The sequence below is a fragment of the Gobio gobio genome (assembly GCF_949357685.1).
Source record: "Gobio gobio genome assembly, chromosome: 2".
Classification (NCBI taxonomy): domain Eukaryota; kingdom Metazoa; phylum Chordata; class Actinopteri; order Cypriniformes; family Gobionidae; genus Gobio; species Gobio gobio.
The window spans coordinates 66,416,255-66,443,852 of NC_137098.1; the positions used below are offsets into that span (position 1 = coordinate 66,416,255).

The 27,598-nt window shown below is 39.5% G+C and overlaps 2 protein-coding genes across 3 annotated transcripts in view; both read right to left on the bottom strand.

The window, feature by feature from the left end:
- Positions 1 to 256: 256 nt before the first annotated feature.
- On the bottom strand, positions 257 to 18,578 carry klc2 (kinesin light chain 2). Its single transcript, XM_079803065.1, has 14 exons — positions 18,199 to 18,578; positions 15,314 to 15,563; positions 14,868 to 15,171; positions 14,552 to 14,768; positions 12,629 to 12,818; positions 12,373 to 12,546; positions 11,599 to 11,698; positions 11,089 to 11,138; positions 10,413 to 10,480; positions 8,884 to 8,992; positions 6,741 to 6,890; positions 5,028 to 5,152; positions 4,859 to 4,916; positions 257 to 1,513 (listed from the first exon to the last, which is right to left on the bottom strand). Exons 2-14 carry the CDS (start codon positions 15,539 to 15,541, stop codon positions 1,430 to 1,432), a joined length of 1,857 nt encoding a protein of 618 aa, XP_079659191.1. The 5' UTR covers positions 15,542 to 15,563; positions 18,199 to 18,578; the 3' UTR covers positions 257 to 1,429.
- Positions 18,579 to 22,915: 4,337 nt separating this feature from the next.
- pacs1 (phosphofurin acidic cluster sorting protein 1) overlaps positions 22,916 to 27,598 on the bottom strand; it is a 63,462-nt gene continuing 58,779 nt past the window's right edge. For both annotated transcript variants that reach the window (XM_079810848.1, XM_079810847.1), the window contains exon 24: positions 22,916 to 27,598. This exon is cut by the window's right edge and continues 205 nt beyond it. The gene's annotated coding sequence lies outside the window, so the exon portion shown is untranslated.

The window sequence follows — 27,598 nt, forward strand, 5'->3', positions numbered from 1 at the left end:
GCACATTTAACACATACACAATTACTGCACAATGTGAAATAACTGCAATATTATTGATTAATTATGGCAGTATTTGTTGGCCTGCCTTTAATTTATGCTGATTTGTGGCAGTAAATCATTAAAGTAAGAAGAATTCGGGGGGAAATGTGCTTAATTATGATGACAACATGACAATGCAAAGATGGTGGTCCTATTTTCTTTATGCGATACATAATTACATATGATTTTAGGTGAAATATGAGACATTTATTCGTGAGATTCACTCGCTTGTATGGCTGGATCCAAAAGCTAGAGTCGTCTGTGCATTCAGAGATGAAACCGAGATCACCATCGCTCTGATGAACACACAAGAAAAATCACTCAAATAAACCCATTATCAAACACACACACTTATCTTAAATCAATGATAAAAAGGGTAACAGAGTCACATAAAGGCTCAAACGTTTGCGTACACAAAGACATTTGTTGTTCCTGTAAGGATATTTAATAATTAAATCAACATGAAATGGACCAGATAAAACAAAAACAGGAGGAATTGTCTGTTTGAGACACAGCTATGATTCATATGTTGTTCTGGCGGCTAGACGATCACGTAAAATGAAAAACACGTCACATTATAAGCTGATGGAAAATTCCAGTTATATCCATTTGGCCTTTTCCACCATCTCATCAGATCTAGGACAGAGAGATGGGCTTCTTCAGATAAAACAAATGAGCGTTTGAATTATGATTTGCCCTGAACCCCCAAGAGCTCCAGCTCAAATCCTCCTTCAGATGACACAGCAGAATCCTTCACTGTACCGTTAAACACGTTTTCCAGTCGCTCCAGGACACACATCCACCTACAGTGTAAACGAAATCCTTGTGCGCTAATTTAGCAAAAAACAAAACCTTAAATAATTTAAATCATTATATACATAAAACTCAGAAGGCAAAAGTGAGGTACCAGTCAGTGCTCGTCCGTCTCTGACCTCTACGTTCATATTTTTCGTAAGTGCAATACAGTTTGCGCACCGTTTCAGCTTGGTGAGGTCGTTTTGTGAAGTTAGCATGTATGATTTTTCCGTTTTCTAAATGGCAAACCCATTTCGGCAATCCCAGCCAAAATATATGCTTTGTACAGACATTATTACTCTATCGCTGTGTGCTAAACTACGCATGCTATGCCGTAAGGTCACCGCTGACCGCCTGTGGTCTAGAGGTGATAGCGCGCTACATTGCGTTATCTCTTTTATATTTGCGTTCGTGGAGTGTGGCTAGTGGCAAAGCAGATGGACGTAACTCGGATTATGCAAGCGATGTGAAACTAAAAGACATATTTTTGCTTTTAAGACCTTTTTCTTAGGAAAACGTTTCGAGTAAGGATAATTTAAATGACAGATTCAAGTAGGTAGCAAACAGCCACTCCGTCTGGCCTTTTCCACGTTTTCTAACTGATCAGAGAGCTGCGTCTGGTCAGGTCCACATTACTAGCGCTGAGTCCTCTGGATTCTGACAGGCCGCTGTTAGATTCCTGAAGAGAAAGACAAACACACACCGCACACACAATTGGTATCATGTAACACAATACAATGGTAAAAAACATACATTTTAAACACTTTAAAGGTGCAGTAAGTGATATCTGAAACAGAGACAGAGCGACACGCGTCATAATCTGAAGGCCACGCCCACCGGGGGGGAAAACAATCAAACCGTCTCCATTGACTTTGCATTGCGTGAAGCGGCCTTTTTGTCATTTCGGACTTGTAACAAAAAACTGAACAATGTATTAAAGCTGATATGTGACAAGGTGTACAGCAAACAAGCTAAACAAAACCCAGAAGCAAAAACCCAGACGTTTTTATAAGCTGTTGACCCAAAAAACGAGCGTTTAAGGACAAAAAAAGTGGATTCAGGCCATTGAGACAGCGCGCGACGGGTCATATTACACTGAGAACTACGGCGACTGGAGGGGAACGTAATCAGCGACAGTAAATATCATATATAAAACGGACATTTGGATATTTGACTTAACAGTGACAACATATTTACTGCACACAGACATATTGAGGCATACTGAGTGTCAGGATCCCAAAATTTCCCCATTCTTCCTGCTGAAGCTTCACTTCGTATTGCCTGTATCCACTTTTATCTTCTTAAACGCTTGTTTTTTTTGGGTCGACAGCTTATAAAAACTTATTTCTGTGTTTTTAAGCTTGTTTGCTGTACACCTTGTCACATATCAGCTTTCAGACATTGTTCTGTTTTTTGTTATAAGTCCGAAATGACAATGAGGCAGCCTCACGCAATGCAAAGTCAATGGAGAGCGTTGGATTGTTTTCCCCCCCCGGTGTGGGCGTGGCCTAAATATGCTCTGTCTCTATGTTGTTGAAAGTGGATTGGACCAAGCAGCACAACACTCTTGTAGCCAATCAGCAGTAGGGGGCGTGTCAACTCATTATAGGGGAAGAGAGTGAGCCAATCAGCAGTAGGGGGCGTGTCCACTCATGATAGAGGAGGAGAGAGTGAGCCAATCAGCAGTAGGGGGCGTGTCCTTTCAAGAGAGGAGAGAGTGAGCCAATCAGCAGTAGGGGGAGTGTTCACTCAAGAGAGGAGAGAGTGAGCCAATCAGCAGTAGGGGGAGTGTTCACTCATTATAGGGGAGGAGAGTGAGCCAATCAGCAGTAGGGGGCGTGTCCTTTCAAGAGAGGAGAGAGTGAGCCAATCAGCAGTAGGGGGAGTGTGCACTCAAGAGAGGAGAGAGTGAGCAAATCAGCAGTAGGGGGAGTGTGCACTCATTATAGGGGAGGAGAGTGAGCCAATCAGCAGTAGGGGGCGTGTCCACTCAAGAGAGGAGAGAGTGAGCCAATCAGCAGTAGGGGGCGTGTCCACTCATGATAGAGGAGAAGAGAGTGAGCCAATCAGCAGTAGGGAGCGTGTCCACTCAAGAGAGGATAGAGTGAGCTAATCAGCAGTAGGGGGCGTGTTCACTCATTTTAGGGGAGGAGAGTGAGCCAATCAGCAGTAGGGGGCGTGTCCACTCATTCTAGGGGAAGAGAGTGAGCCAATCAGCAGTAGGGGGCGTGTCCACTCATGATAGAGGAGGAGAGAGTAAGCCAATCAGCAGTAGGGGGCGTGTCCACTCATGATAGAGGAGGAGTGAGCCAATCAGCAGTAGGGGGTGTGTCCACTCATGATAGAGGAGGAGTGAGCCAATCAGCAGTAGGGGGCGTGTCCACTCATGATAGAGGAGGAGTGAGCCAATCAGCAGTAGGGGGCGTGTCCACTCATGATAGAGGAGGAGTGAGCCAATCAGCAGTAGGGGGCGTGTCCACTCATGATAGAGGAGGAGTGAGCCAATCAGCAGTAGGGGGAGTGTTCACTAATTATAGGGGAGGAGAGTGAGCCAATCAGCAGTAGAGGGCGTGTCCACTCAAGAGAGGATAGAGTGAGCCAATCATCAGTAGGGGGCGTGTCCTCTCATGATAGAGGAGGAGAGAGTGAGCCAATCACCAGTAGGGGGCGTGTCCACTCAAGAGAGGATAGAGTGAGCCAATCAGCAGTAGGGGGCGTGTCCACTCATGATAGAGAAGGAGAGAGTGAGCCAATCAGCAGTAGGGGGCGTGTCCACTCAAGAGAGGAGAGAGTGAGCCAATCAGCAGTAGGGGGCGTGTCCACTCATGATAGAGGAGGAGAGAGTGAGCCAATCAGCAGTAGGGGGCGTGTCCACTCATGATAGAGGAGGAGAGAGTGAGCCAATCAGCAGTAGGGGGTGTGTCCACTCATTCTAGGGGAAGAGAGTGAGCCAATCAGCAGTAGGGGGTGTGTCCACTCATTCTAGGGGAAGAGAGTGAGCCAATCAGCAGTAGGGGGCATGTCCACTCATGATAGAGGAGGAGAGAGTGAGCCAATCAGCAGTAGGGGGTTTGTCCACTCATTCTAGGGGAAGAGAGTGAGCCAATCAGCAGTAGGGGGCGTGTCCACTCATGATAGAGGAGGAGAGAGTGAGCCAATCAGCAGTAGGGGGCGTGTCCACTCATTCTAGGGGAAGAGAGTGAGCCAATCAGCAGTAGGGGGCGTGTCCACTCATGATAGAGGAGGAGAGAGTGAGCCAATCAGCAGTAGGGGGCGTGTCCACTCATTCTAGGGGAAGAGAGTGAGCCAATCAGCAGTAGGGGGCGTGTCCACTCATGATAGAGGAGGAGAGAGTGAGCCAATCACCAGTAGGGGGTGTGTCCACGCAAGAGAGGATAGAGTGAACTAATCAGCAGTAGGGGGAGTGTCCACTCATTCTGGGGAAGAGAGTGAGCCAATCAGCAGTAGGGGGCGTGTCCACTCAAGAGAGGAGAGAGTGAGCCAATCAGCAGTAGGGGGCGTGTCCACTTATTTGGATCAACACTACCGTTCAAAAGTTTGGATCGAGTAAGTCTCATGCTCATCAACGCTGGATTTATTTGATCAAAAATACATTAAAAAAATAACATTTTGAAATATAATTGCAATTATAAAATAACTGTTTTCTATTGTAACACGTTTTAAAATGTAATTTATTCCTGTGATCAAAGCTGAATTTATCATCATTCCTCCAGTCTTCAGTGTCACATGACCCTTCAGAAATCACTCTCATATGAGGATTTGCTGCTCAAGAAACAGTTGAAAACAGACGTACTGCTTCATATTTTTGTGGAAACTGATCATTTCTATTCAGGATTTCATGATGAATATAACGTTTAATAGAACATCATTTATTTGGAATATAAATCTTTTGTAACATTATAAATGTCTTTACTGTCACTTTTGATCAATTTAATGCATCCTTGCTGAATAAAAGCATACATTTTATTCATTATAAATAAGTGTATGCACACATGAAACACACCTGTGAGGTTTCTTCTGCGCTCTTGTTGAGGAAATTTAAGGAGCTTGCCCTCTTCATCCTTTTGAACCAAACAAAAACAGCAGTTACAGGATCATATCAGAGCAGTGTGTGTGTGTGTGTGTGTCAGGAGTTCTGGAGATCCCCCTGAAGTGTTGTGTGTTAATCTCACCCGGGGTTGCGTGGCTCCTGTGGGCCGCTGCCCTGCAGTTTCTTCACCAGCATCTCACTGCTGCGGCGCAGGGCTTCACGAATCTTCCCGAACGAGCCGCTCCTGCGCAGGCCGCCGTTGCCATCCTGTGCCCAGAAAACATGATCAACTTCAAGCTTTTATATACACAGCACGAATTCCGGAAATGTTGGGATGTTTTTTTAATTTGAATAAAAAAAAAGGAAAACTGAAAGACTTTCAAATCACATGAGCCAATATTTTATTCAAATGAGCTCATTTAGTGGATACAGTTTCTCAGTTTAAACATTTGTTATGTTATCTGTGTTCTATTGTGAATAAAATATTGGCTCATGTGATTTGAAAATCTTTTAGTTTCCCTTTTTTTTATTCAAATTTAAAAAACGTCCCAACATTTCCGGAATTCAGGTTGTGTACACACATACACACATATATATATAGTGCTGGGCAGTAACTGATTGTAGTGCAGATTCCAAAAATTAAGTACTTGTAATTAGAATATATAACATTTTGAAATACTCGTAATCAGACTACAGTTAAATTTTTTTATTTTTTATTGTAATCGCACACACAGCCACTCGTCATGTGACCAAAACAAAGCATTTGATCACTGGGTTTACAGAAATCATTTCACTTTTAAGAAGCTTTTTCTCAACATTGCAATATTGCATATCTAATGAGCTCCTGGCAAACACATTCATTCTTATTTGAATTATCACTATATAATATACTAATAACCATGTATTACTGTCTTTAAATGGCTTTTGTCTTTCAAACACATTAAAATGAACAAGTTACTGTAAAAGCTGCACAATGGATTCGCTCTTTATGGTCAAAAGTTTCCAAAAATGCTAATTACATTTGATTAAATCAAGCTATTGTAATGAAACTGGTCTTAATAGACTCCATGGGTCATGCCCAGAACAAAGATACCAATTTTGCCATAGTTGGCCGAACTTCCTGTCCGCCATTTTGATTTTCTTTAAAACTCTACTTTTTCGGACTTATCTTAGACTATTTGTCCGATTGACAGCAAAATCGAATCGTATCATCTTCAGAACATGCCAGCAAAACGTTATGGATTTCATGTCAATAGACAAAACCACTTTAAAATACCGCATCAACAAATATGATGGCATGATGCCAAAGTCTCTATCACTGCAATGCTTTGACATTGGATCTTTACAACATCGGACACATAACGGTAATTAATATGATGAGCCTTTTGCTTGACTTCGTTGCTCTATTTACAGATATGACAAGACACACGGGCGAGTGACGTACGCTATTTCACGTGGAAAGCATCCCAACAGGTCTGAAGCAAACACTTATACAGGCTTACCACAGCGAATCAGGGTAAGACACAAACACACTTTGGAGGAAGGATGGATGATGTATGGATTCATTTAAATTAGCTAATTTTGAACCAAAGAAATGTTACAGTGCACTTTTAGTAGCTTTTCACTATCATTACATTTAATAGCTTTTCATTAATAATAACTACTATTATTAATAATTGAGAATCAATAAGAACTGAGCAGCAAATCCTCATATTTGAATGATTTCTGAAGGGTCATGTGACACTGTAATGATGCTGAAAATTCAGCTTTGATCACAGGAATAAAAAGCATTTTACTAGTATTACAATAGAAAAAGTATATAAATACACAAAGAAAGGATGAAAGCTCCACTGACCCCGCTCCACTCGGCTTCGTCCCCATCGCAGTCTCCTCGGGTTCCCCCGGGGCCGTTTACTCCGTCCCGGCTCTGACGTCTGTCCCCTCCAGCACCGCCTCCGTCCTTCAGCAGCTCCACCACTTTACTCTGGTTGATCGCATCAATACCCTGCCAGCGAGGTGACTTCATTAGCTTTGCACTGTTGTGATATTTCTAGGGTTGTTATAGTTCACTGAAACTTCAACTACAATCATTTTTGTTGCGTGAAATAAAATAAATGTTACTAAAATAACAGCTCCAGAATCAGCTACAGAGCTAAATTTCATCTGCAGTCCCTGGGCAGGAGAAAAAGACACGGCTAAAAACATTCATCAACATAATTATGGGCCAAGCATGAAGGTGTGTATGCACCGATTGTAATAGTTAGTGTTCTTCTTCTTCCGCTCTTGAGCCTGTGGCAGTCCACAGAACCGTTTGTGTTTTCAATTTTCAATCCCTCTAGCGCCATCAACTGTCCAAAGTTTCACTCAGGTTTATGCCAATAACATAAGGGCTAAAAATTCTTTTTTTTCTCTGATTCCTTGCCTCAAGACGATTTGATTGCACCCTATGACGCCATTTTCAATAATGAAAACTTTTCCACCATTTTGAATTTTCTGAAAAATCTACTTTTTCTAATTCCTCCAAGGACGTTGCTCCAATTTTCATGAAAATTGAACCAGATCATCTTCAGACCATGCAGACAAAAATGTTTGGACTTCAAGTTGATTTGTCAAACCGTTCTCGAACAACGTGCATATGAATTGGACGAAGAGCAGCCCAAAATGAACATGAGGCTATATCTCCCCAGCGCTTTAGAGTATTCTGACCAAACATGGGCTGAATCCAAAATCGCCCCCTAAACCCTCATTCACTATTCCCTACTTTAGTCCACTAATACAGTTCACTCGAAGGAGTGAATGAAAACGAGTGAGTGAATTCGGACAGCTTGTGTGTACATCGGCTGTACACTCGTTATTGCAGTGCAATGTTGGATTGAAGGAGTGCACTCAATAAAGTCCACTATGGTTTCGGACACCACTACAAATGGCTGTCCCATTTGGGGGCGATTTCGGATTCAGCCTTGGTGTGCATAATGACAACCATGACCTGAGGGTACATGCAGAGTCTCGGCACAGTGCCACCTAGTGCTCAGGAGATATCTCTTTAGATTCTAATTTTCCCATGTCAGCCATTTTGAATTTTGACATAAAATGCTGTATTTTACGTATATCATTACGAAACTTTGGCACCATGCTCTGAAGGTATTCAAACTTTCGGAACAGTGCCACCTTATTATAATGAAATTTCAAAACATGCTAAAAACTTTTGATTAAATCAACCTATTGTAATGAAACCTATTGTAATGAAACATAGATACCAATTTCGCCATAGTTGGCCGAACTTCCTGTCCGCCATTTTGATTTTCTTTAAAAATCTACTTTTTCTGACTTGGACTATTTGTCCAATTTACACTAGAATCGAATCGTATCATCTTCAGACCATGGCGGCAAAAAGTTATGGATTTCGTATCAATAGACAGAACCGTTTTTGTATACCGCATCAACAAATATGATGGCATGATGCCAAAGTCTCTATCGCTGCAATGCTTTGCCATCTCGACACCAGACTTTGCATGTGTCATTGTCACCTTACTCTGACCACACCACATCAATTTAGTCACAGCGCCACCTATTAGTCAAAAGTGATTAACCATTAAATCATATCACCAGTGAATGCATTTACAATTTTTCCTGAAATCTTGCATTAATATGTCTTTAATTGCTCATTGTTTATGCCATGCTGGCATGACTTATTGTGCCTTCTTTGTACTTGACACCTAAATGGCTGCTTGCAAATTTATATCTATATGTATTATTACAATTATATTCCTCACCGAACATTTGAAAATGCATTCCAAATAATATAATACAAATACAAAAATACATATAAACAAGAAACACTATAGGCATTACATCTAAACTAAACTAACAATAAATGAGTCATTGAGGTATTCTTAACGACTCTCATAAACCTTCTCTTCCTGTATGAGTCATTTGCACAGGAACTCGACCTCATAATTCAAGCATCAGGTAGGAAACCCGTGTGTGTGTGTGTGTACCTGTTTGCGGTTCTTGGTCGCACACTCCTCCAGCGTCTCGGCAGCCTCCATTTTGCCCTGCCTGCGGTAGAGGGCGCCCAGACTCTTCAGCGTGGTGTTCACTGTGGGGCTGCACGAGAGACACATCCAGACACACTCAACAGAAGACACACTGACCACGCTTACATGCACCTCATAATGCCATTATAATGAGATTCAGGCAATATTGTGATTGAACTTCACCTCATGTAATAAACACAATACTTTGATCACGTTGATGCGATTAAGCTCATAATCGTAGTAAAACGTGGCTTATGTCGGTTTTAATCACAATAAACAGGCATCTAAACACTTTAAATCACATCTATTCCACTCGGACCAAGTGCACGTAGGCCATGTAAAATCACAAAGCGGGGTCAGCGCATGCTGAGGGTCACAGTGCACAGAAGTCACCAACTTTCTGCAGAGTCAACAGCTACAGACCTCAGAACTTCATGTGTCCTTCAGATGAGCTCAAGATCAGTGTGTAGAGCTTCAGGGAATGGGTTTCCATGGCCGAGCAGCTCATCCAAGCCTTACATCACCAAGTGCAATGCAAAGCGTGGGATGCAGTGGGGTAAAGCGAGCCACCACTGGACTCAGTGGAGACGTGTGCTCTGGAGTGACCAATCACGAGTCTGGGTTTGGGGGTTGCCAGGAGAACGGGACTTGCCTGACTGCATTGTGCCAAGTGTAAAGTTTGGTGGAGGGGGGATTATGGTGTGGGGGTTGTTTTTCAGGGGTTGGGCTTGGCCCCTTAGTTCCAGTGAAAGGAACTCTCAATGCTTCAGCAGACCAAGACATTTTGGACAGTTTGGGGACGTCCCCTTCCTGTTCCAGCATGACTGCGCTCCAGTGACCAAAGCGTCGGCCCATAAACACACAGATGAGTGAGTTTGGTGTGGAGGAACTTGACTGGCCTGCACAGAGTCCTGACCTCAACCTGATAGAACAGCTTTGGGATGAATTAGAGCGGAGACTGAGAGCCAGACCTTCTCATCCAACATCAGTGCCTGACCTCACAGATGCGCTTCTAGAAGAATCCCCATAAACACACTCCTAAACCTGAGGAAAGCCTTCCCAGAAGAGCTGAAGCTGTTAGAGCTGCAAAGGGTGGGACAACTCCATATTAAACCCTACAGATTAAGAATGGGATGTCATTAAACCTCATGTGCATGTAAAGGCAGGCGTCCCAAAACCTTTGGCAATATAGTGTGTGTGAGTCCATCATTTGTGCTGTGCACTGGGGAGTGTGAATAATGGCGGTAAAAATCAACCACAATTCTTACAAAATAAGAAAGGTGTCTTGACAACTCTCAGAGTGTTGGCATGGTAACGGATAGGACAATGTTGATGTGTTTGGTCTTGGTGGAATAGATCTGCCACACTGCTGCTGTTCATCTTTCTACAGTCCTTACTCTGATTACTGGAAATACATCACATGTAAACCCAGCCATTGATTCCTCCACACTTTGATACCCATAATCCTCTGAGGGCACCTGCACACTCACCTGTCCACTTTGCAGGCTTTATACCAGCTGCCGTACTCTCCGTAAGGACCCGAGTCCTTCCTCTTCCCCTGAAACGACCATCACACAAACTGATTTTACATTGTTTGCAGGGTTATTTTCATCTCTACAACGTTCTGAAACTAAATCATCTTAAATAAAGTGAATTGAGAGCAGAAATATGAAAATTGGTAAAAAAAATAAAAAAATACAATAATATATGACCAGGCAAAATTGCTGTTTTTATATATATATATATAAAAATGTGATACATTTTGCTTTTTGCTTGTTTATTATTGTACAAAAGCAATGTTATATTGCTTAAATATTTTATAGAGATAATATAGAGAAGCTTATAATTTTTATGTAATTTATTATGAATTATACTAGTTTGGGGTCGGTAAGATTAATGTTTTTGAAAGAAGTCTCTGAAACTGATTTTAAAAATCTGGATTCTTTGATGAATATGAAGTAAAAAAACAAATATAAATCTTTTGAAACATTATAAATGTCTTTACTGTCACTTTTGATCAATTTAATGCAACCTTGATGAATAAAAGTATTACATTTCTTTAAAAAAAAAATCTAATTGAACCCAAACTTGTGAATGATAGTGTAAATTTGTATAAATGTAATTTTAAATGAATGTATACCAATATGCAAAGAAAGCCTGTAATACCTTGCTCTCCTCTCGCTCCTCTGCGTGCATCCAGATCGGCTTGTTATCATCTAAGGAAAAACAAAAAGTTAATAAGTAACAGGCATTTTGTGATTTATTCAATATTAAATGCTTTTGTATATTTCTAGCATTTTATTCTCCATTGACATCAGATACTGAGTGGCTAGTCTTCTTTCATTTACAATAATTAGCTGGTTGAAGCTGTTAGAACAGCAAGTGGGCGTTTGATGATAATCCTGTAAGCGTCTGATTGGCTTAAAGAGCTGAGATGTACAAGAGATGACCACAGTGAACAAGATTAGACAAAACCTCTGAAAGGTCAAACACCTCACTGTGATTCGCTCACCACTTCATCCGGACAAAAACGGTTAATGAAGACCCAAAAAACCCCCAAACCATTCTTAGAAAAACATGAGATAAAATACGAATACATGACTGATTTCCATGCATGCATGATTAAAGCAACATTTAAAACATCTTCCTGAAATGTGTTTCAGTAGAAGTACGTACTGTTGACCGATCCGAACTCCTTCTCATGCGCGCGGGTCAGAATCTCCTTGTAAAGCGTCTCTGCGTCTTTGAATTTGCCCTGTTTCAGATAACACGTCGCCTGTGGAGGAAACAAGATCACGATCGATGAGCTGCAGGCAGAATAAACCTCTCGGGTTTCAGACGCTTCGCATCAAAATCCCCCCCGAGGGCTCGTTCTCTGTCCACTGCGTCTGCAGTTTCTCACACAGAAGACCATCTTCATTGACCTTGAATGAGTACTTTCTACAATAGGAGCACATGATATATAAGCAATATAATATGAAGTACAGATTCATTCTGTTTACTCTCGATATAAAAAACTCTTCTTGTTTGTTCATATGTTGTGCTGAGAGAATTTCCCTGTGTAAGTAATATACAGTATGAAATAATTCTATATTTTGCAGGCAATAATTCATCCCGATTATCTTAATATGCTTTATATTTGGCCTTTAACGGAAGTGCCTTGAAACGGCAGCATTATTCAATGTGTTGATGTAATTTCCACTGAAACAGGAAGACTTATTGAACAGCTCCTTCCCTTTTTAAAAACAGCCAATAGCGTTTAGTTAATATCACAGCTCTGTAAAGTCTAACCGTTTCTCCTCCAGAATCAGTTCACACAGTCCATTTCAATCAAACTCTGATGATTCGTGTGCAGTATCACACAGCAAGTTCAGAACAGATATCACAACACATTGAGTATCATTAAAAAAAGAGCATTTCAGCATATAATGTTTGGCTCTGTGGCCTCACCAGGTTGTTTTTGGTCTTGGCCACGTTGGGGTCGTCGGCGCCCAGTTTGTTCTCGTAGATCTCGAGCGCCCGGCGATAATAATACTCCACTTCCTCATACTTGCCCTGATTCTGGCACAACAGCGCCAGATTATTGAGCTGCTTCGCCACATCAGGGTGGAATTTACCCAGAACCTGCAAACACACACACACAGAGATGAATCTAACAATACTGGCTAGACTAGAGCATCATGGCAGACTGGGATCTTCTCTCCACCTTCTCGCGGATCTCCAGCGCTCTCTTGCACAGCGGCTCGGCCTCCTTGTGTTTCCCGCGCTTGCCGTACAGCACGGCCAGGTTGTTGAGCGTGGCGGCCACGGCCGGGTGATCTTTACCCAGAGTTTTCTCCCTGATGGCCAGAGCGTCGTTCAGCAGGTGAGCCGCCTCTTTATACTTGTTCTGATCCCTGGAGAAACACACGGGAAGTCATGTGACGGTGCTACACACTGTGTGTTTTCAGAGTTTTAGAGAGCGGAAATCGATGACCGAAACGGTGATGCTTAATCAGTGCTTCTCCGATGGCGTGTTAGTGTCTGTTTTGAAGTAAACACCTCATTTTTACTTGATCTTCATTTTGATGACCCGATCTTTGAGTCTATAGTGTCTTCAGATGATGTGTGAACACTATTATTTGCAGCACCTATCATCCAATAATCACAATATTTGTACTTCGTTACTATCAAAATCTGCCCATTTTATAACGAAACTCAAATAGTAAATAGTTTTGCTGCTTTTGAATACATGAACCGATCATCTCGTCCTCTTTACTACAGTTACAGCACCAAAGAAACATGAAGGAATGATGGAAGACAAATGAAACACATGATTATTTAATTGATTATTACATTTTATTGATTATGTCCAGCTTTGGTTTTTTGGTGAAAACTTTGGTGTTTCTGTAAAAATGTAATTTCGGTGCATAACTAATATTTTCGAAGTGACCATTGACAGGTTGAATAAACTGAATAGACTAGTTTTACAAGGTAATCATTTTAAAGAAGTTATAGCTTATAACCAGCTTGAATTATGTCAGTTACATAAAGTAGATATTCAATCTAGGGCTGCCACTAACGACTATTTTTATATTGATTAATCTATCCACTTATTCATCGATTAATCGGTTAATCTATCAACTAATTTATTGCAAAAATTTTCAACAATTTTACTTAAAAACATTTAATTTAACTTGCAACGTTGGCCTTCAGTAGTGTACTATTTAAACAAGCCCTTGACAAAATATAAAATTAAAAGAGTAAAAATGTAAAAAGGTACAAATTTGTAAACCAACATAACTAAAAAAAAGAGAATATCAGCAAATACTTTTTATTTAGAATAGTGTTGTCACGATACCAAAATGATGACTTCGATACGATACCAGACTAAAAATACCTCAGCACCGATTCTGAATACATACCATGGCAAAAAACTGTAAAAGTATTTGAATAATATGACAGAACTTACTATTCATTGTTTTAGGGTTAAAAAACCCTAAAAACTCACTTGTCCGGCATGTTCCTGCCCTGCTTCACACAGAATGGAGGTCCGGCCCTTTAAGAGCTGCACGGACCAAATTCATCATAACACCCGATTTCTCATTCAACTCTGTATACGCTCACTAAATACATATCCGACTGTGTTTACCCGAATACTCGCCAGGACATGCATTTTTACATATTTTTTTACCATTCAAACCCAATAATCTGCGAATCTGGCGTCTGTCTGAGTGAAAGGCGTGTGAGCGGCTGCGCGGGCTTCAGGTCAGAGTCTATATTTGTCTGTTCTGCTTCCATTGTTTAGTGAACGGTGGAGCTCACACACACGTCCTCACTCCTGCCGTCACACATCCACACACATTAAGAAATACTGCTCTTATTAGACTGCTGTCAAAGTACCGGTACTAATACAATTTCATATCATACCCAACCCAGTCGACTAAAAATATTGACGTCGACTAATTAACAGCGTCGACGCAGTCGATTGTATCGACCAATCGCGACAGGCCTAATTAAATCCTAAAAGTATATGGAAGTACATGATGACAGAATTTCCCTTTTTGTGTGAACTATCCCTTTAAGACACAGTCTTAACACAGTGGCTGTGTGTATGCAACCGGCCCCATATTTCGCAGCCGCCTCTGACCTGTACACCAGGGCGAGGATGTTGAGCATGGTGGCCACGTCCGGGTGGTCGTGTCCGGAGGTTTTCTCCAGGTCCTCCAGGGCCTGTTTGCAGAGCGGCACGGCCACCTCGTAGCGGCCCTGAGAGGCGTACTGGATCACCAGGTTGTGGAGGGTTCGGAGGCGGGCCGGGATCTCGTACCCGCCCTGCTGGGCCGCCACTTCACCACTGGGCTGAGCTGGAGAGACAGGGTAAAAACGAGAGGTCAATGTCGAGTGTAAGGGTCACACACACACACACACACACACACACGTCTCGAAGCATCCCTCACTCTCACCTGGTCCCTGGTCGTCGTCGTTCGGAAAGAGATCGTCCAGATTGTCCTTCTCCTTCTCTCCGGCCTTCTCCTCCGAGGGCGAGGTGTCCTCGTCCAGCTTGCGGATCTGGTTCATGAACTCCAGGTGTTTCTTCTCCTCCTCCAGCTGTGCCACGCTCTGCTCGCTCTTCTGCAGCTTGTGTTGAGTGCTGGCCAGCTCGTCCCGCAGCCACTGGTTCTCCTGGCAGAGCCGGCGCACCTGAGCGCGCAACTTCTGCTTCTCCGACTCCACGGCGCTCAGGTGACCCGACAGAGCGATGATCACCTGACACGGGACAGAGGACAAAAAAGTTTTTTTATTCAGCAAGGATGCATTCAATTAGTGACAAAAACATTTATAATGTTACAAAAGATTTATGTTTCAAATAAATGCTGTTCTTTTGGACTGTCTGGTGTTATTGGGGTACCTGCGCCTCTCCCAGTCCCAGCTCGATGTCCTCCAGGCTCTTGCGGAGCAGGCTGGATTTCTCCTGAGCGCCGGGCGGCTGAGCGCAGTCCAGGATGGAGTTGAGGATCTGTGCGTGTTCCCCGCGCAGCGTCTCCAACCCCTGCATCACCGCTTTAGTGTTCAGCACAATCTCGTCCTGCGTGAGCCGCTCCAGGGCTTCTTCTCGAGGGTACACCATCGTGGACATCACCCGCGGGACACGCCGCTCGCTGACCAGAGGAACACAGAGAGCGGATGAATATCACACAGGTCCATTAGACCCTGAACATCAGGATCATCAGCAGTGCTTTACTGCAGCTCACACCCAGAAACAGCCAATCTGGCAACACACACACACACACACACACACCGCCAAGTGCTGACCAAGAGTCCTGTGCCGAAAAACATCTGCGCTCACGTCGATAACAGCAGCCGTGCCAGTAAACTCACGGTCATCCGTGTGATTCAGCTCCGACAGGAAGCGGAGCAACCCGAGGAGCTTCTTCATCAGGGGTTACTAACGTTTACACTATTACTCAAGCAAAACGGATGTGAAAAAGAACAGGTGATTAATGAAGAGGTGTAAAGACGATTCAAGCTTGATTCCCAGCTCCTCAGAATCAAAGAGCTGATTATTTTTGGGATGGACTGAATCTGAAGTTTATGTTATTAATTATGGTAATTATATACGCAAACTTTTCACACACACTATAGATACATATATGTGTATGTTTGTGTGTGAGTGTGAGAAGTTTGCGAACTTGTATATGAACAATTAATAAAATAAACGTGTGTAGAAAGTTTGCGTACTGCAAGTTATCATTACATTCAGAGATTTTCCTTTTGATTTGTATTTTTTTTCCATTTCATATATTATGAGTTTTCTTTATTAGACTTAAATGTTTATTTAACATTACATTTTTACAACATTTAATGTAATTTAAGTTATTTATGTATTATGATGTTTATGTTATTGATTATGGTCATTATATATGCAAACGTTTCACACACACTATATATACACATATATGTGTGTGTGAGAAAAGTTTGTAAATTATTTAATAATTAACAATGAATTAAATAAACAGGTGTGTGAATAAAGTTTGCGTATTTAATTAACATATTAACTAATAGCATAATTATAATTCATAATAGAAAGTTTAAATTCATTCATCTTCATAAAAATGTATTAATAACATTAGGAACATTCAGTGTCAGAGGTATATAAATGATCATGTTTTAAAAGCATTTAAATTATATATATATATATATATTTATTTATTTATATATTATATATATTATATATATATATATATTAGGGCTGTCAAAAGATTATTCGCGATTAATCGCATCCAAAATAAAAGTTTGTGTTTACATAACATGTGTGTGTGTACTCTGTTAATTATTATTTATATATAAATACACACACATTCATGTATATATTTAAGAGATATTTGCATGTATATACATTTATATAATCTATAATATATATATAAATATAAATGTTTTATATGTTTCTTAAATATATACATGCTTGTGTGTGTATTTATATATAAATAATAATTAACAGAGTACACACACATATATTATGTAAACACAAACTTTTATTTTGGATGCGATTAATCTTTTGACAGCCCTACTATATCTATATCTATATATCTATATCTATATCTATATCTATATATATATATGCAAATTTTCAACATGTATACACATTATTCAATATGTATATGATTATATATATATATATATATATATATATATATATATATATATATATATTATATTATATATATATATATATATACACACACACATACATTCATAAACACACACATACACAAACACATATTGTGTATACATGTAGAAAATGTGCATATATATATTTGTATTAATTTGCATATATATATATATATATAAGTTTGCATCCATTAATCTTTATAAAAAAACAATTAATGGTTTAAAATTATTTAAATTATCATTTAAATATACAAATATATGCAAAAATGTTACACACACACATATAAAGTTTGCATATTGCAGTAACAGAGGACGTCAAGTATTATATTTCAAACATAACCTCCATCATCTGTGGCGAGTTCTCCTGCACTTCCACCTGCGTCCAGCAGAGGCGCCACTCGCCATTCAACACGCCTATTGACTGCAATGCAGCAACACAGAGTCCCTCACACACGAGATGTTCAGCTTATACACACATCTGACCAGATCACACACCGCGTCCTGACTCCCATGAGCCTTCACTCCAGCGGTGACAATGACTGACAGATGCCTGGAGTAACCGGGAGAACCCTGGACACATCCATCAAGGTGACCCGCAGGACAACAACAGCGCGCGCGCCTCCTCTCCCAGACAAACACAACACCCCGAGACCCCAAGAGCACACACACACACACACACACACACACACACACACACACACACACACACACACACACACACACACACACACACACACACACACACACACACTCCCATCAGGCAAACTGCCTCTCATCCTCCATCTTGTACTCTCATATAATAAAGCCAGAGAATGAATAATGCATATTTGATTCATAACCCCAGAGATATTCCTTGCACCATCACTGCCTGGAAGATGAGGACAAAGTCCCCAAATGCATCCTAAACCCATCATGCATCCTCCGGTAAACAAATGATCATCATATTTATTTATAAACACAAACATCTTTTGCACTATTCACATAATAAACATGAGCTATTGTTTTTAGCAGATGTGGCTAAACTCTCCCCCATTCACACTGAGAGTCGTTTATCTCCCCATTGTATGTTCCCAGCTCAGACATCCCATCACTGAAGCGCAGATCGCTGGTCTTTTAAACACGTACCTTTGGAAATGCGCTTTTTGGGGTTGTTTCGGGATCGAGCGGAGTGCGCGCGTGACTCTAATGGGATGTTATGGATCCAGACGCGTCCAAAATGCCAGACTCGCTCCAATGAAACGCTTTCAGTTGTGAATCAGACGGATCCCCATCGGCTGGAAGAAGACGCGCGTCCGATGCGCTTCTGTCTGTGACGCGCTCAGCAAAACAAACGCCCGTGCGCGCGATGACCCGCTTTCGCTTCGTCCATCCTTCTCTCCGCTTTCTGCTCGACAGCTGTTGGGTCTGTGTGCTGGAGTGAGAGAGGATGACCACAGCAAACTGAAAATGGCTGATGTGTGTGTTTGTGCTCCCAGAATCCAAAGCCCCTGCGCGCTGACATCACTACACCCGCCCTCCCCAAACCGGGCGTGGACAGCGCCGAGTGCGCGCGCGCGTGCGTGCGGAGGCCGAGGGCTGAGGATCCATATTCACAAATGGGCCACATCATGGTTTTCTTTCCTCTAAAATATGCAGCTTAATATATATAATATTTTAAAAAACAAATATCCAAAATGATCCTATTCAGACATAGTTCAATTATAGTATTTTGAGAAAACAGTCTTAAAAAATGAGTTTGTTCCTCCACTTCAGAACCACCTACACACAACACATCTTACAGATTTATTCCCATCTTTATTCTGAAGGTTTTTAGAGAGGGGTTTGTTCATAGATCACTCAAATGATTTTATAGACTGATTTATGTTGTTTCTAAAAAAAAAAAAAAAAAGGTGTATTTTCTAATTTATTTATTTATCCAAAATTCTCTCAGTAAAAACCTTTGACTCTAATATGTCAACAAAAGAAACAATTTTGAACTTGGCTTTATCCACTGCTCACATTTATTTTCTGGAAATGTATGCAAATTAGTGCATTTTTAGTGCATATTTATTCAATATCTATTTGCATCTGTAGATTTCAATTATATTCAGTTATAATACATATTTTGAGAAAACGGCCTTTAAAAATGAGTTTGTTCCTCCACTTCAGAACCACCTACACACACACCAAATTTGTCCCCATCTTTATTATGATCATATACAGATTATACATATATTGTTGATCTATATTGTGCAAGACGGGCAAAATAAGGGAGGTGGGGGGAGTTAGGACGACACACACTTTTGGAGACCCCAGAGATCGGTTTTATTAGTAGTAACAGTACTAGTAGTAATGTATTAAAAATGTATAATCTACTAAAGAGTTACAAATATAAAAAAAATGATGGCGCATTTCCGGCTAAAAATGCTCCACTCATGAACCGCTCACGTGTAAAACTACGTCCACTCATATCCCACTCCGACATGACAATTCTCTGTGCTATAATTGTTGCAGCCATTAAGGTATTTATTTTTATATTTATGTTTACATATTATAATGTTGTTTTTGTATGTCTATGTTGTCAATCTGTCAATCTATGTCGATTATGAAAAGTGAACAGCATGAGATCGGACACATCATAAGATGAGTGGAGTTGGTCAGACATGATTATGACCACTTCATTATGTTTTGTTTCATATAAATTGTATCTTAATTTTAATCAATGTTTCATCAGCCAATCGGGGCATTCTGGGTTGAGCGAGCGGCGTTTAATTGGTCAGTATTATTAAATTGCAGACAAAGATTTTGGATAGCTAGGTTGGTGCGGTAGAGGGCCCAACATCATATTCTTTCATAGGGCCCAAAATTGCTAGCGGCGCAAAGAACATTGTTTTTCAGGCACTTGATATTTAAAACATCTCAGACTATTGGAAAGTACCCTTTTAAGTGTTTATTTTAGTGCGCTATCTATTTGCGTCTGTAGATTTCAATTATAAAACATATTTTGAGAAAACAGCCTTTAAAAATGAGTTTGTTCCTCCAAAAATCTTCCAGTTTTGTCCCCGTCTATATTCTGAAGGTTTTTAGTGAGGGTTTTGTTCATAAATCATCATGTACAGATTATACACAGAAACATATGTTAATGTTTGTTAGAGGTTGATCAATATTGTGCATTAGTAGTACATATATCGAGACACAGGCACAAACAAAACCACATTGCTTTTCAGGCACTGATCAATTACAACATGTCAGACTTTTGGAAAGTACACTTTTAATATTCAATATCTATTTGCGTCTGTAGATTTTAATTATAATCAGTGTTGGGATAACTTGAGTTACGTAATCAGATTATTTTTTCAAGCAACACATTACTTTTCAAATTTACAACAAAATATCTGAGTTACTTTTTCACATTTATCTGACTGGCAGCTCTCCTGTCCTCATGTTGAGAAATCGAGAGTAAGTGCTGAAAGGTGGATTCTGAAATCCACTACCGCTTATATATATATCCTAATTAAATTTATAATCAAAGCTTCAATTAATATTCATCCTTCTCTATAATTATTATGATTTTAACGATTCTTTCCAGTTATGATTTTGCTTATATCAAGAGGACCAATGATTGTTTCTTCCTTTATATTTCCTAAAGTTTGTATTTGGTCTCTGAGTGGTGACGGCTTCCAGAGATTAAATGTGGATTTGTCTTTCTTCATTTTATATTTCCTTATACTGAAACCCTAAACAATCAAGATGAATATGGTCTGTGCTGTTGTCTGTATCTCTCACTGAGAGAAAAGCACATGTTATCAATATGTTTTGGAAAACTTTCTCTGGTTTGGACCAGATCTCTCCAACTCCAGCCTTGGAGAGACGGTGTGTGTGTGTGTGTATGTGCACAGTATTGGGTGTTACAGATCAGTATTGGAGGTGGATTACGGGCCTGCTAAAAGATGAGGGGCTTGCTGTTCTGGACAAGCTGGCGCCTGCTCCAGAATCTGGAAGGTCATTACGGGCCTGACTCCTGCGTGAAAGCGTCAACAAGTGATATCTGTACACGTCAATCTGATTAACTGACAATGTGTGGACATTTACCAAGACTGTCCATCTTCTCTGAGCCAATCAGAATCATTCCACATGGCAGTAATGACGTGGCTAGACCTTGAAAACAGTATAACTGTTGAGAAATTGTATGTAGGATAGGCGGAGGCGGAGAGACTGTTAGAGGGAGCACGGTCAACAAACTCCTCTTGAGCTGGCTTCTGCTGATGAAACTGCAAACTATTCTTCAGTACATTTTTCTTGAATTAATCTGACTCCTGACTCTTGGTCTTCATTTTTCACTACTGGTCCTGGGTCCTAAACTGTTACCCCAACAGTGCAGAGGTGTGTGTGTAAACATGAGGGTTATTGTAGCTCTAGACTAAATGTGAGCATTTATTCATCTCACTTACACAATAACGATTCAGTACTCCTCAAAATGAATAAAATCAGTCAAATGCAAAATCAGAGCACTATGCAATTAATCTCACTTTATTGACAAATTTCTTGCTGCTGACATGATTCAGTTAAACCATGAGCAAAAATGATCCATTATCCAGAATGGCATCAGATCTGCGCCCTCTACTCTTCATGCGGGAATGTGCATTTTTACCTCAGCCTGAGGCTTATTATTTCAAATTTGGAATGAAGAGGTCTTTATATTTGCACAAAAATATAACTTTAAAAAAAATAAAAAACAAAAAAGTCCAGCTTAGGTGAGAAAAAGTAATGCAAAAGTAATGTAACATTACTTTTCTTAAAAAGTAACTAAGTAACTCAATTAGTTACTTTTTAAGGGAGTAACGCAATATTGTAATGCATTACTTTTCAAAGTAACTTTCCCCAATACTGATTATAAAACTTATTGTGAGAAAACGGCCTTTACAAATGAGTTTGTTCCTCCACTTCAGAACCACCTACACACACCAAATCTTACAGTTTTGTCCCCGTCTATATTATGAAGGTTTTTAGTGAGGGGTTTGTTCATAAATCACTCGCCTGATTTTATAAACTGATTTATGTTGTTTCTAAAAGTATGGTGTATTTTCTAATTTATGGGGTGATAAAATCATATCCAAAATTCTCTCTGTAAAAACCTTTGACTCTAATATGTCAACAAAAGAACCAATGTTGAACTTGGCTTTATCCACTGCTCACATTTCTTTTCTGGAAATGTATGCAAATTAGTGCATATTTCAATATCTATTTGCATCTGTAGATTTCGATTATGAAACATATTTTGAGAAAACAGCCTTTAAAAATGAGTTTGTTCCTCCACTTCAGAACCACCTACACACACCAAATTTTACAGTTTTGTCCCCATCTTTATTATGGAGGTTTTTAGAGAGCGGTTTGTAAATCACTCAAATGATATTATAGACTGATTTATGTCATTCCTAAAAAAATATATGGTGTATTTTCACATTTATGGGGTGATAAAAACAGATATCCAAAATTCTCTCTGTAAAAACCTTTGACTCTAATATGTCAACAAAAGAAAAAAATGTGAACTTGGCTTTATCCACTGCTCACATTTCTTTTCTTTAAATGTATGCAAATTAGTGCATTTTTTAAGTAGCCTAGATAGTGGCTCATGCATATTTGAATATTTAAGAAAACTTGATACCAAACAAATGTCTTAATGTGCTGTGATTATTTAGCTGGCAAAGTCTATTTGTTAAATACTACTTTACCCATATATGTATATTTACCCAAATATAGAAGTCCAATTCTGTGTTAAACTTACCAAGTTTTCAACTATCTATCATCGGGAGAGTAATGCAAGTGATTTGTCCCATACCAAAAATCCACAATATACACGAGGGAATATACAAATCAGGTGTATTTATTAAATAAAAAAAAAAGAATACAAGTAACACTTCCACTGTCCATAACACATCTATTGATTGACAAATCAATTATGAAAAAGCAGTACTACAAAACATGTCAAATAAAAAAATAACACAAAGGAACATGAGTTCATATTACAAGCACTTTGGATATGTACAAGCATTTTTGTCTAAAGGCAAAAAGGCAAAGAGCTGAAGACTGCTAAAAGAGAATAATGCATGTGCAAAAATACTTATCTCGTCCACAAGCTCGGCTTCAACAAACATTGCCGAGTGATTTCCTTTACGCAGAAGGCCTCAAACTCTGCGGATGAACCCGGAGCTCGTGGAGTTCAGGCATGTCATCTCTCCAACACATTACACCGACAAAACGCATCTGATGAAGTGGACCAATGCCGTTCTGACGGGCTGTTGTCGACCAATCAGAACGCTGGAACTCACTTCATGTTTTCTGTAGAAGTTTCACGTGACAGATCAACACGGACACACACACACACACACACAGAGGTACGAGGACGGGCAAAGATCGGACTCCACACAACACACGGAAAAACAGACGGTCCATGTTCGACTGACGATAATTAGTAGCGCTTGAAAACTCGCTTTTCATTTTGAAATGAATCGTTGGGAAAAATTCAGTACTTGACCGTTCCCATTCCGGCCTGCTCCGAAAATACTTAAAATCATTTTCCATACATACAAAAATCACAATCAAAAACAAAATGTAACAGCTGACACACTTTGGCAGTGACCCTTCTTTTCTTGTCTCCATATAAAATTTGAACTTGGTCTCCAAAATAGTTTTTTTTTTTAAATCTCACAAAGCTTGTTTGAAGGTTGCTGCAAGTTTTTGTGCATTTGCTCATCATGCAAGCTTAAAACACGAACAGCAAGTGTAACAACATTACAGACAATTTGAGTAGCTCTCTCTTCACATACCCATCGTCTACAGCGGCTGTTTTCTGGAAGGTCTGAGCCTCTGAATTAATCATGTGTGAAGGTTTCAGATCCAGTAAGGAATGATCAAAGACTCGACAGGACTGGATGTTATCTCTGACTGGAATATTACTGCAAGAGTCTTCATACGAGCCTTAGAACTGGAATTTAGGTCACAGAGATATTCATCAAATAAAAATGCAATTTAAACGGAGATATAAAAACTGGTGAAACATTAAGAATGTGTCTGCTATTTGCTATTCTTAAAATGTGGATATTTGTTCAGTAGAGCAGTTTTTATAACCAACATTAACAGAAAGAAATGTCTCGGTTTATTCAACTTTCTAAGGCAGAAAAATGTACAAAAAAAAAAATAATTAAACATTTCGCTCACACTTGAAAACAACTGCTAAAAGAAGCAGAATCGAACTGACCCATCTTGACTTTAATACTTTGTTGTTCTTAATACTTTTATCCACAGAAAAACGGACACTTTCTCCCAGACTTAACTTCCTCAGCTTCAGATCCAGGTCATAAATCACCTCGAAAACCACGACGTCCGCAAATAAAACTTCAATAATTCATCATTCTTTCCTACGGTACTGCCATGGAAAGGAGATCAATCATGTCTCAAAGCAAAATCCTAAGTGCTCCCAAATTGTTTTGCTCCAGAGTTTGTGGTGAAATATGACTCGGACATTTTTCGCCTATGTAACAATCGTATATTAATAATTCTCCAGCAGTTCAAGGTGAATGTTAGACGTCGCCGAATCTTGTGGCGTGACTGAAGTGAAGGACGTACTGTATAGTTAACACCACCACCACGGACTAATCAAACCAGTGGCCACTACTGTCCACAAACACACACACACACACACACTGGTTTCACTCTAACTGTGGCACAACATCATAGATAGTTTTTTTTGTTGTTGTTTATTTTGTTATTATTTTAAAACCACATTTCAGTGACGTTTTGTTAGTTGCATTACCTACCACTCGCACGAATATCTCACAAATCTTCTAAATCAAATAAAACGCATTACTTTAGTAAAAGCTGCCATAAGCAGTGATTTAACAAGCTCCAGCTGGGAAATAAAGGGAAGTTGTAGCTCGAAATGTACTGATCTGAGGTCAGATCTGCTGTTTAGCTCATGGCTGCACTGCTAACAAACAATCTTACTTAGTATTTTTGTGTTTTCCAGTACAAACAGCCAAACACTCATAAATCAAGATACATTTATTACTTAAAGGATTCGTTCACTTCAAAATGAACATTTCCTGATCATTTACTCAGCCCCATCTCATCCAAGATGTCCATGTCTTTCTTTCTTCAGTCGAAATGAAGTTTTTTGAGGAAAACATTCCAGGATTTTTCTCCACATAATGGACGTCAATGGGAACCAACAGTTGAAGAGCCAGATCAATGCAGTTTCAAAGGAAGGGCTTCAGAGGCTCTGACCGATCCCAGACCAGGAATAGGCTCTGATTGATTTGGACCTTCAACCGTTGGTTCCCATTGAAGTCCATTATATGGAGAAAAATCCTGGAATGTTTTCCTCAAAAAACTTCATTTCGACTGAAGAAAGAAAGACATGGACATCTTGGATGAGATGGGGCTGAGTAAATGATCAGGAAATGTTCATTTTGAAGTTAACTAAATCCTTTAAGATGAGTTTTATTTTGAGAAAAATTATCAAATCACAGGCATGTTTTAAGCATAAATAATGCTTAAAATCTTGAATTTTTTTAATCGGGAAGTCTTGAGTCTTATTTTGTGAAAAATGTATTAATATTAAACAAGTTTACAGATATGAGCCCATATTTTTTCTTGTTTTAAGTATTACTTTTTAATCTTTAATCTTAAATCACTTTGCTTCTTTTAAGCACAAACTCACAACATTTTAAATTTTTTATCAGAAAACAGGACTTAATAACTTAAAGTCTTATTTAATTTAGTTGCATTAAAAAAAAAAGTATTTTACAGATATGGACAGATATTTTATTCTTGTTTTAAGCATAAACACACTTAATTTTGAATTTTTTTTCAGGAAAACAAGATTTAATGTCTTTAAGTCTTATTAAAATTAAACAAGTTTACCGATATGGTCCAATATTTTTGGTTCGTTTTAAGCATTCATTTTTAATCTTTTAATCTTTAATCTTAAATCACTTTGCTTATTTTTAAGCACAAACTCACTACATTTTCAAATTTTTATCGGAAAACAGGACATAATAACAAATGTCTTATTTAATTTAGTTGCATAAAAAAAAATGCAGTTTATCGATATGGACAGATATTTTATTCTTGTTTTAAGCATAAACACACTTAATTTTGAATTTTTTTTCAGGAAAACAAGATTTAATATCTTTAAGTCTTATTAAAACTAAACAAGTTTACCGATATGGTCCAATATTTTTGTTTAGTTTTAAACAAGCTCACCAAATGTCCAATTTTTATTGTTAAATATTACAGACAAGGACAGATATTTTTTTTCTTGCTATAAGCATTAATCATTTTTTATCAGAAAACAAGACTTAATATCTTAATAAGTCGATCTTGATTTACGAATGTTTCGATTTTTATACTGGACAAATTTTTTCTACAAAAACCCTAAGTTCAAATCCTTTGTGCAGTGTGTAAAGGTAGTGTTCGTGATGGGCGTTTCCGCTGCTTGTGCTTTGGACGGCGATATGAAGAAATGAAGGCGAGTTTAAGTGCATAGCGTTTGACAACTGACGGAGATTCAACTCTGAAGTTCTTCACAAACCAGTTTACAACTGTAATAATGCACACAAGAGCCAAAAAATTAAACCACATCCTCCCAAATTCTGCCAAATAACATCATAACCGGTGGCACTGTCCAGCGCTAACGCTTCGACTGACACTGTGCCGCTGCCCTATCTAAGTTTCTGCTCCGTAATGTTTACATTCTGATTGGCCAGAGATCTTTGGAGATGGTTTATGAAAAGAAATAAACCCTTAAGATGAGCTACATGAAGCTAAAAAGGTCACTTTCTGACACATAAAAGCATAAAATGTGTAAAAACGAATATAAAACTAAATGGAAATTGTTTATTCTAGTTAATAGAGATTAACCTAATGATCTGATGTCAACCTTCTGTACAGCAAAGGGAACATCATCAGCGGCATGTGCACTATTGAGCTAACATTAAAATAACGCTCGGTAACTTTGCCAGTGCATTATGGGTGATGTAGTATAAGACATGCAGGTTAGAGGTCAATAATGCAGATCCAGATTTTCTCGGCTGGAAGGAAAAAACTAATTACGCAGAAGTTGATTAGTAAAAACTCATCAGTTGGCTGATGGGCAGCTCGTAGCCCCGCCCCCAATAACTGGCTGTTTAACTCCGCCCTCTTAATAAAGCTTCGAGTTTTGCGCATTTCGTAATATTCATTGGTGCTTTTTTCCTCAAGAGAGACAAAAACAATCTTTGTTTACAAAATCTTTGTTTAGCAAGGGTTAAACTGCATTGATTGGTGGTAAAGGGAAGCCATTGATGTCATGTGATTTAAGCGGGGTCATGCTGAGCTGTGTCAGGTGATCAAATTTTGTGCTTGGCCCCCCATATGTGGCCCCCTCTGATAAATAAAAGTGACTAGCGCTGATAAAAGTCTATCGTACCCGCCAAAGTGAACGTCTTCAACTCCACCTACCCACCCACCAGAGACTGTCACATGAGAGTCCTGTCTCGCCTACGAT

Excerpts from the sequence above, each read along its gene's own strand:
- klc2 (XM_079803065.1), bottom strand. The coding sequence starts at position 15,541 with ATGTCCACGATGGTGTACCCTCGAGAAGAAGCCCTGGAGCGGCTCACG. Across the intron at positions 12,547-12,628 it reads CGCTGGAGATCCGCGAGAAG|GTTCTGGGTAAATTCCACCC; the intron begins GTGGAGAGAAGA and ends GTGTGTTTGCAG. Across the intron at positions 6,891-8,883 it reads CGACCAAGAACCGCAAACAG|GGTATTGATGCGATCAACCA; the intron begins GTACACACACAC and ends CCTCGCTGGCAG.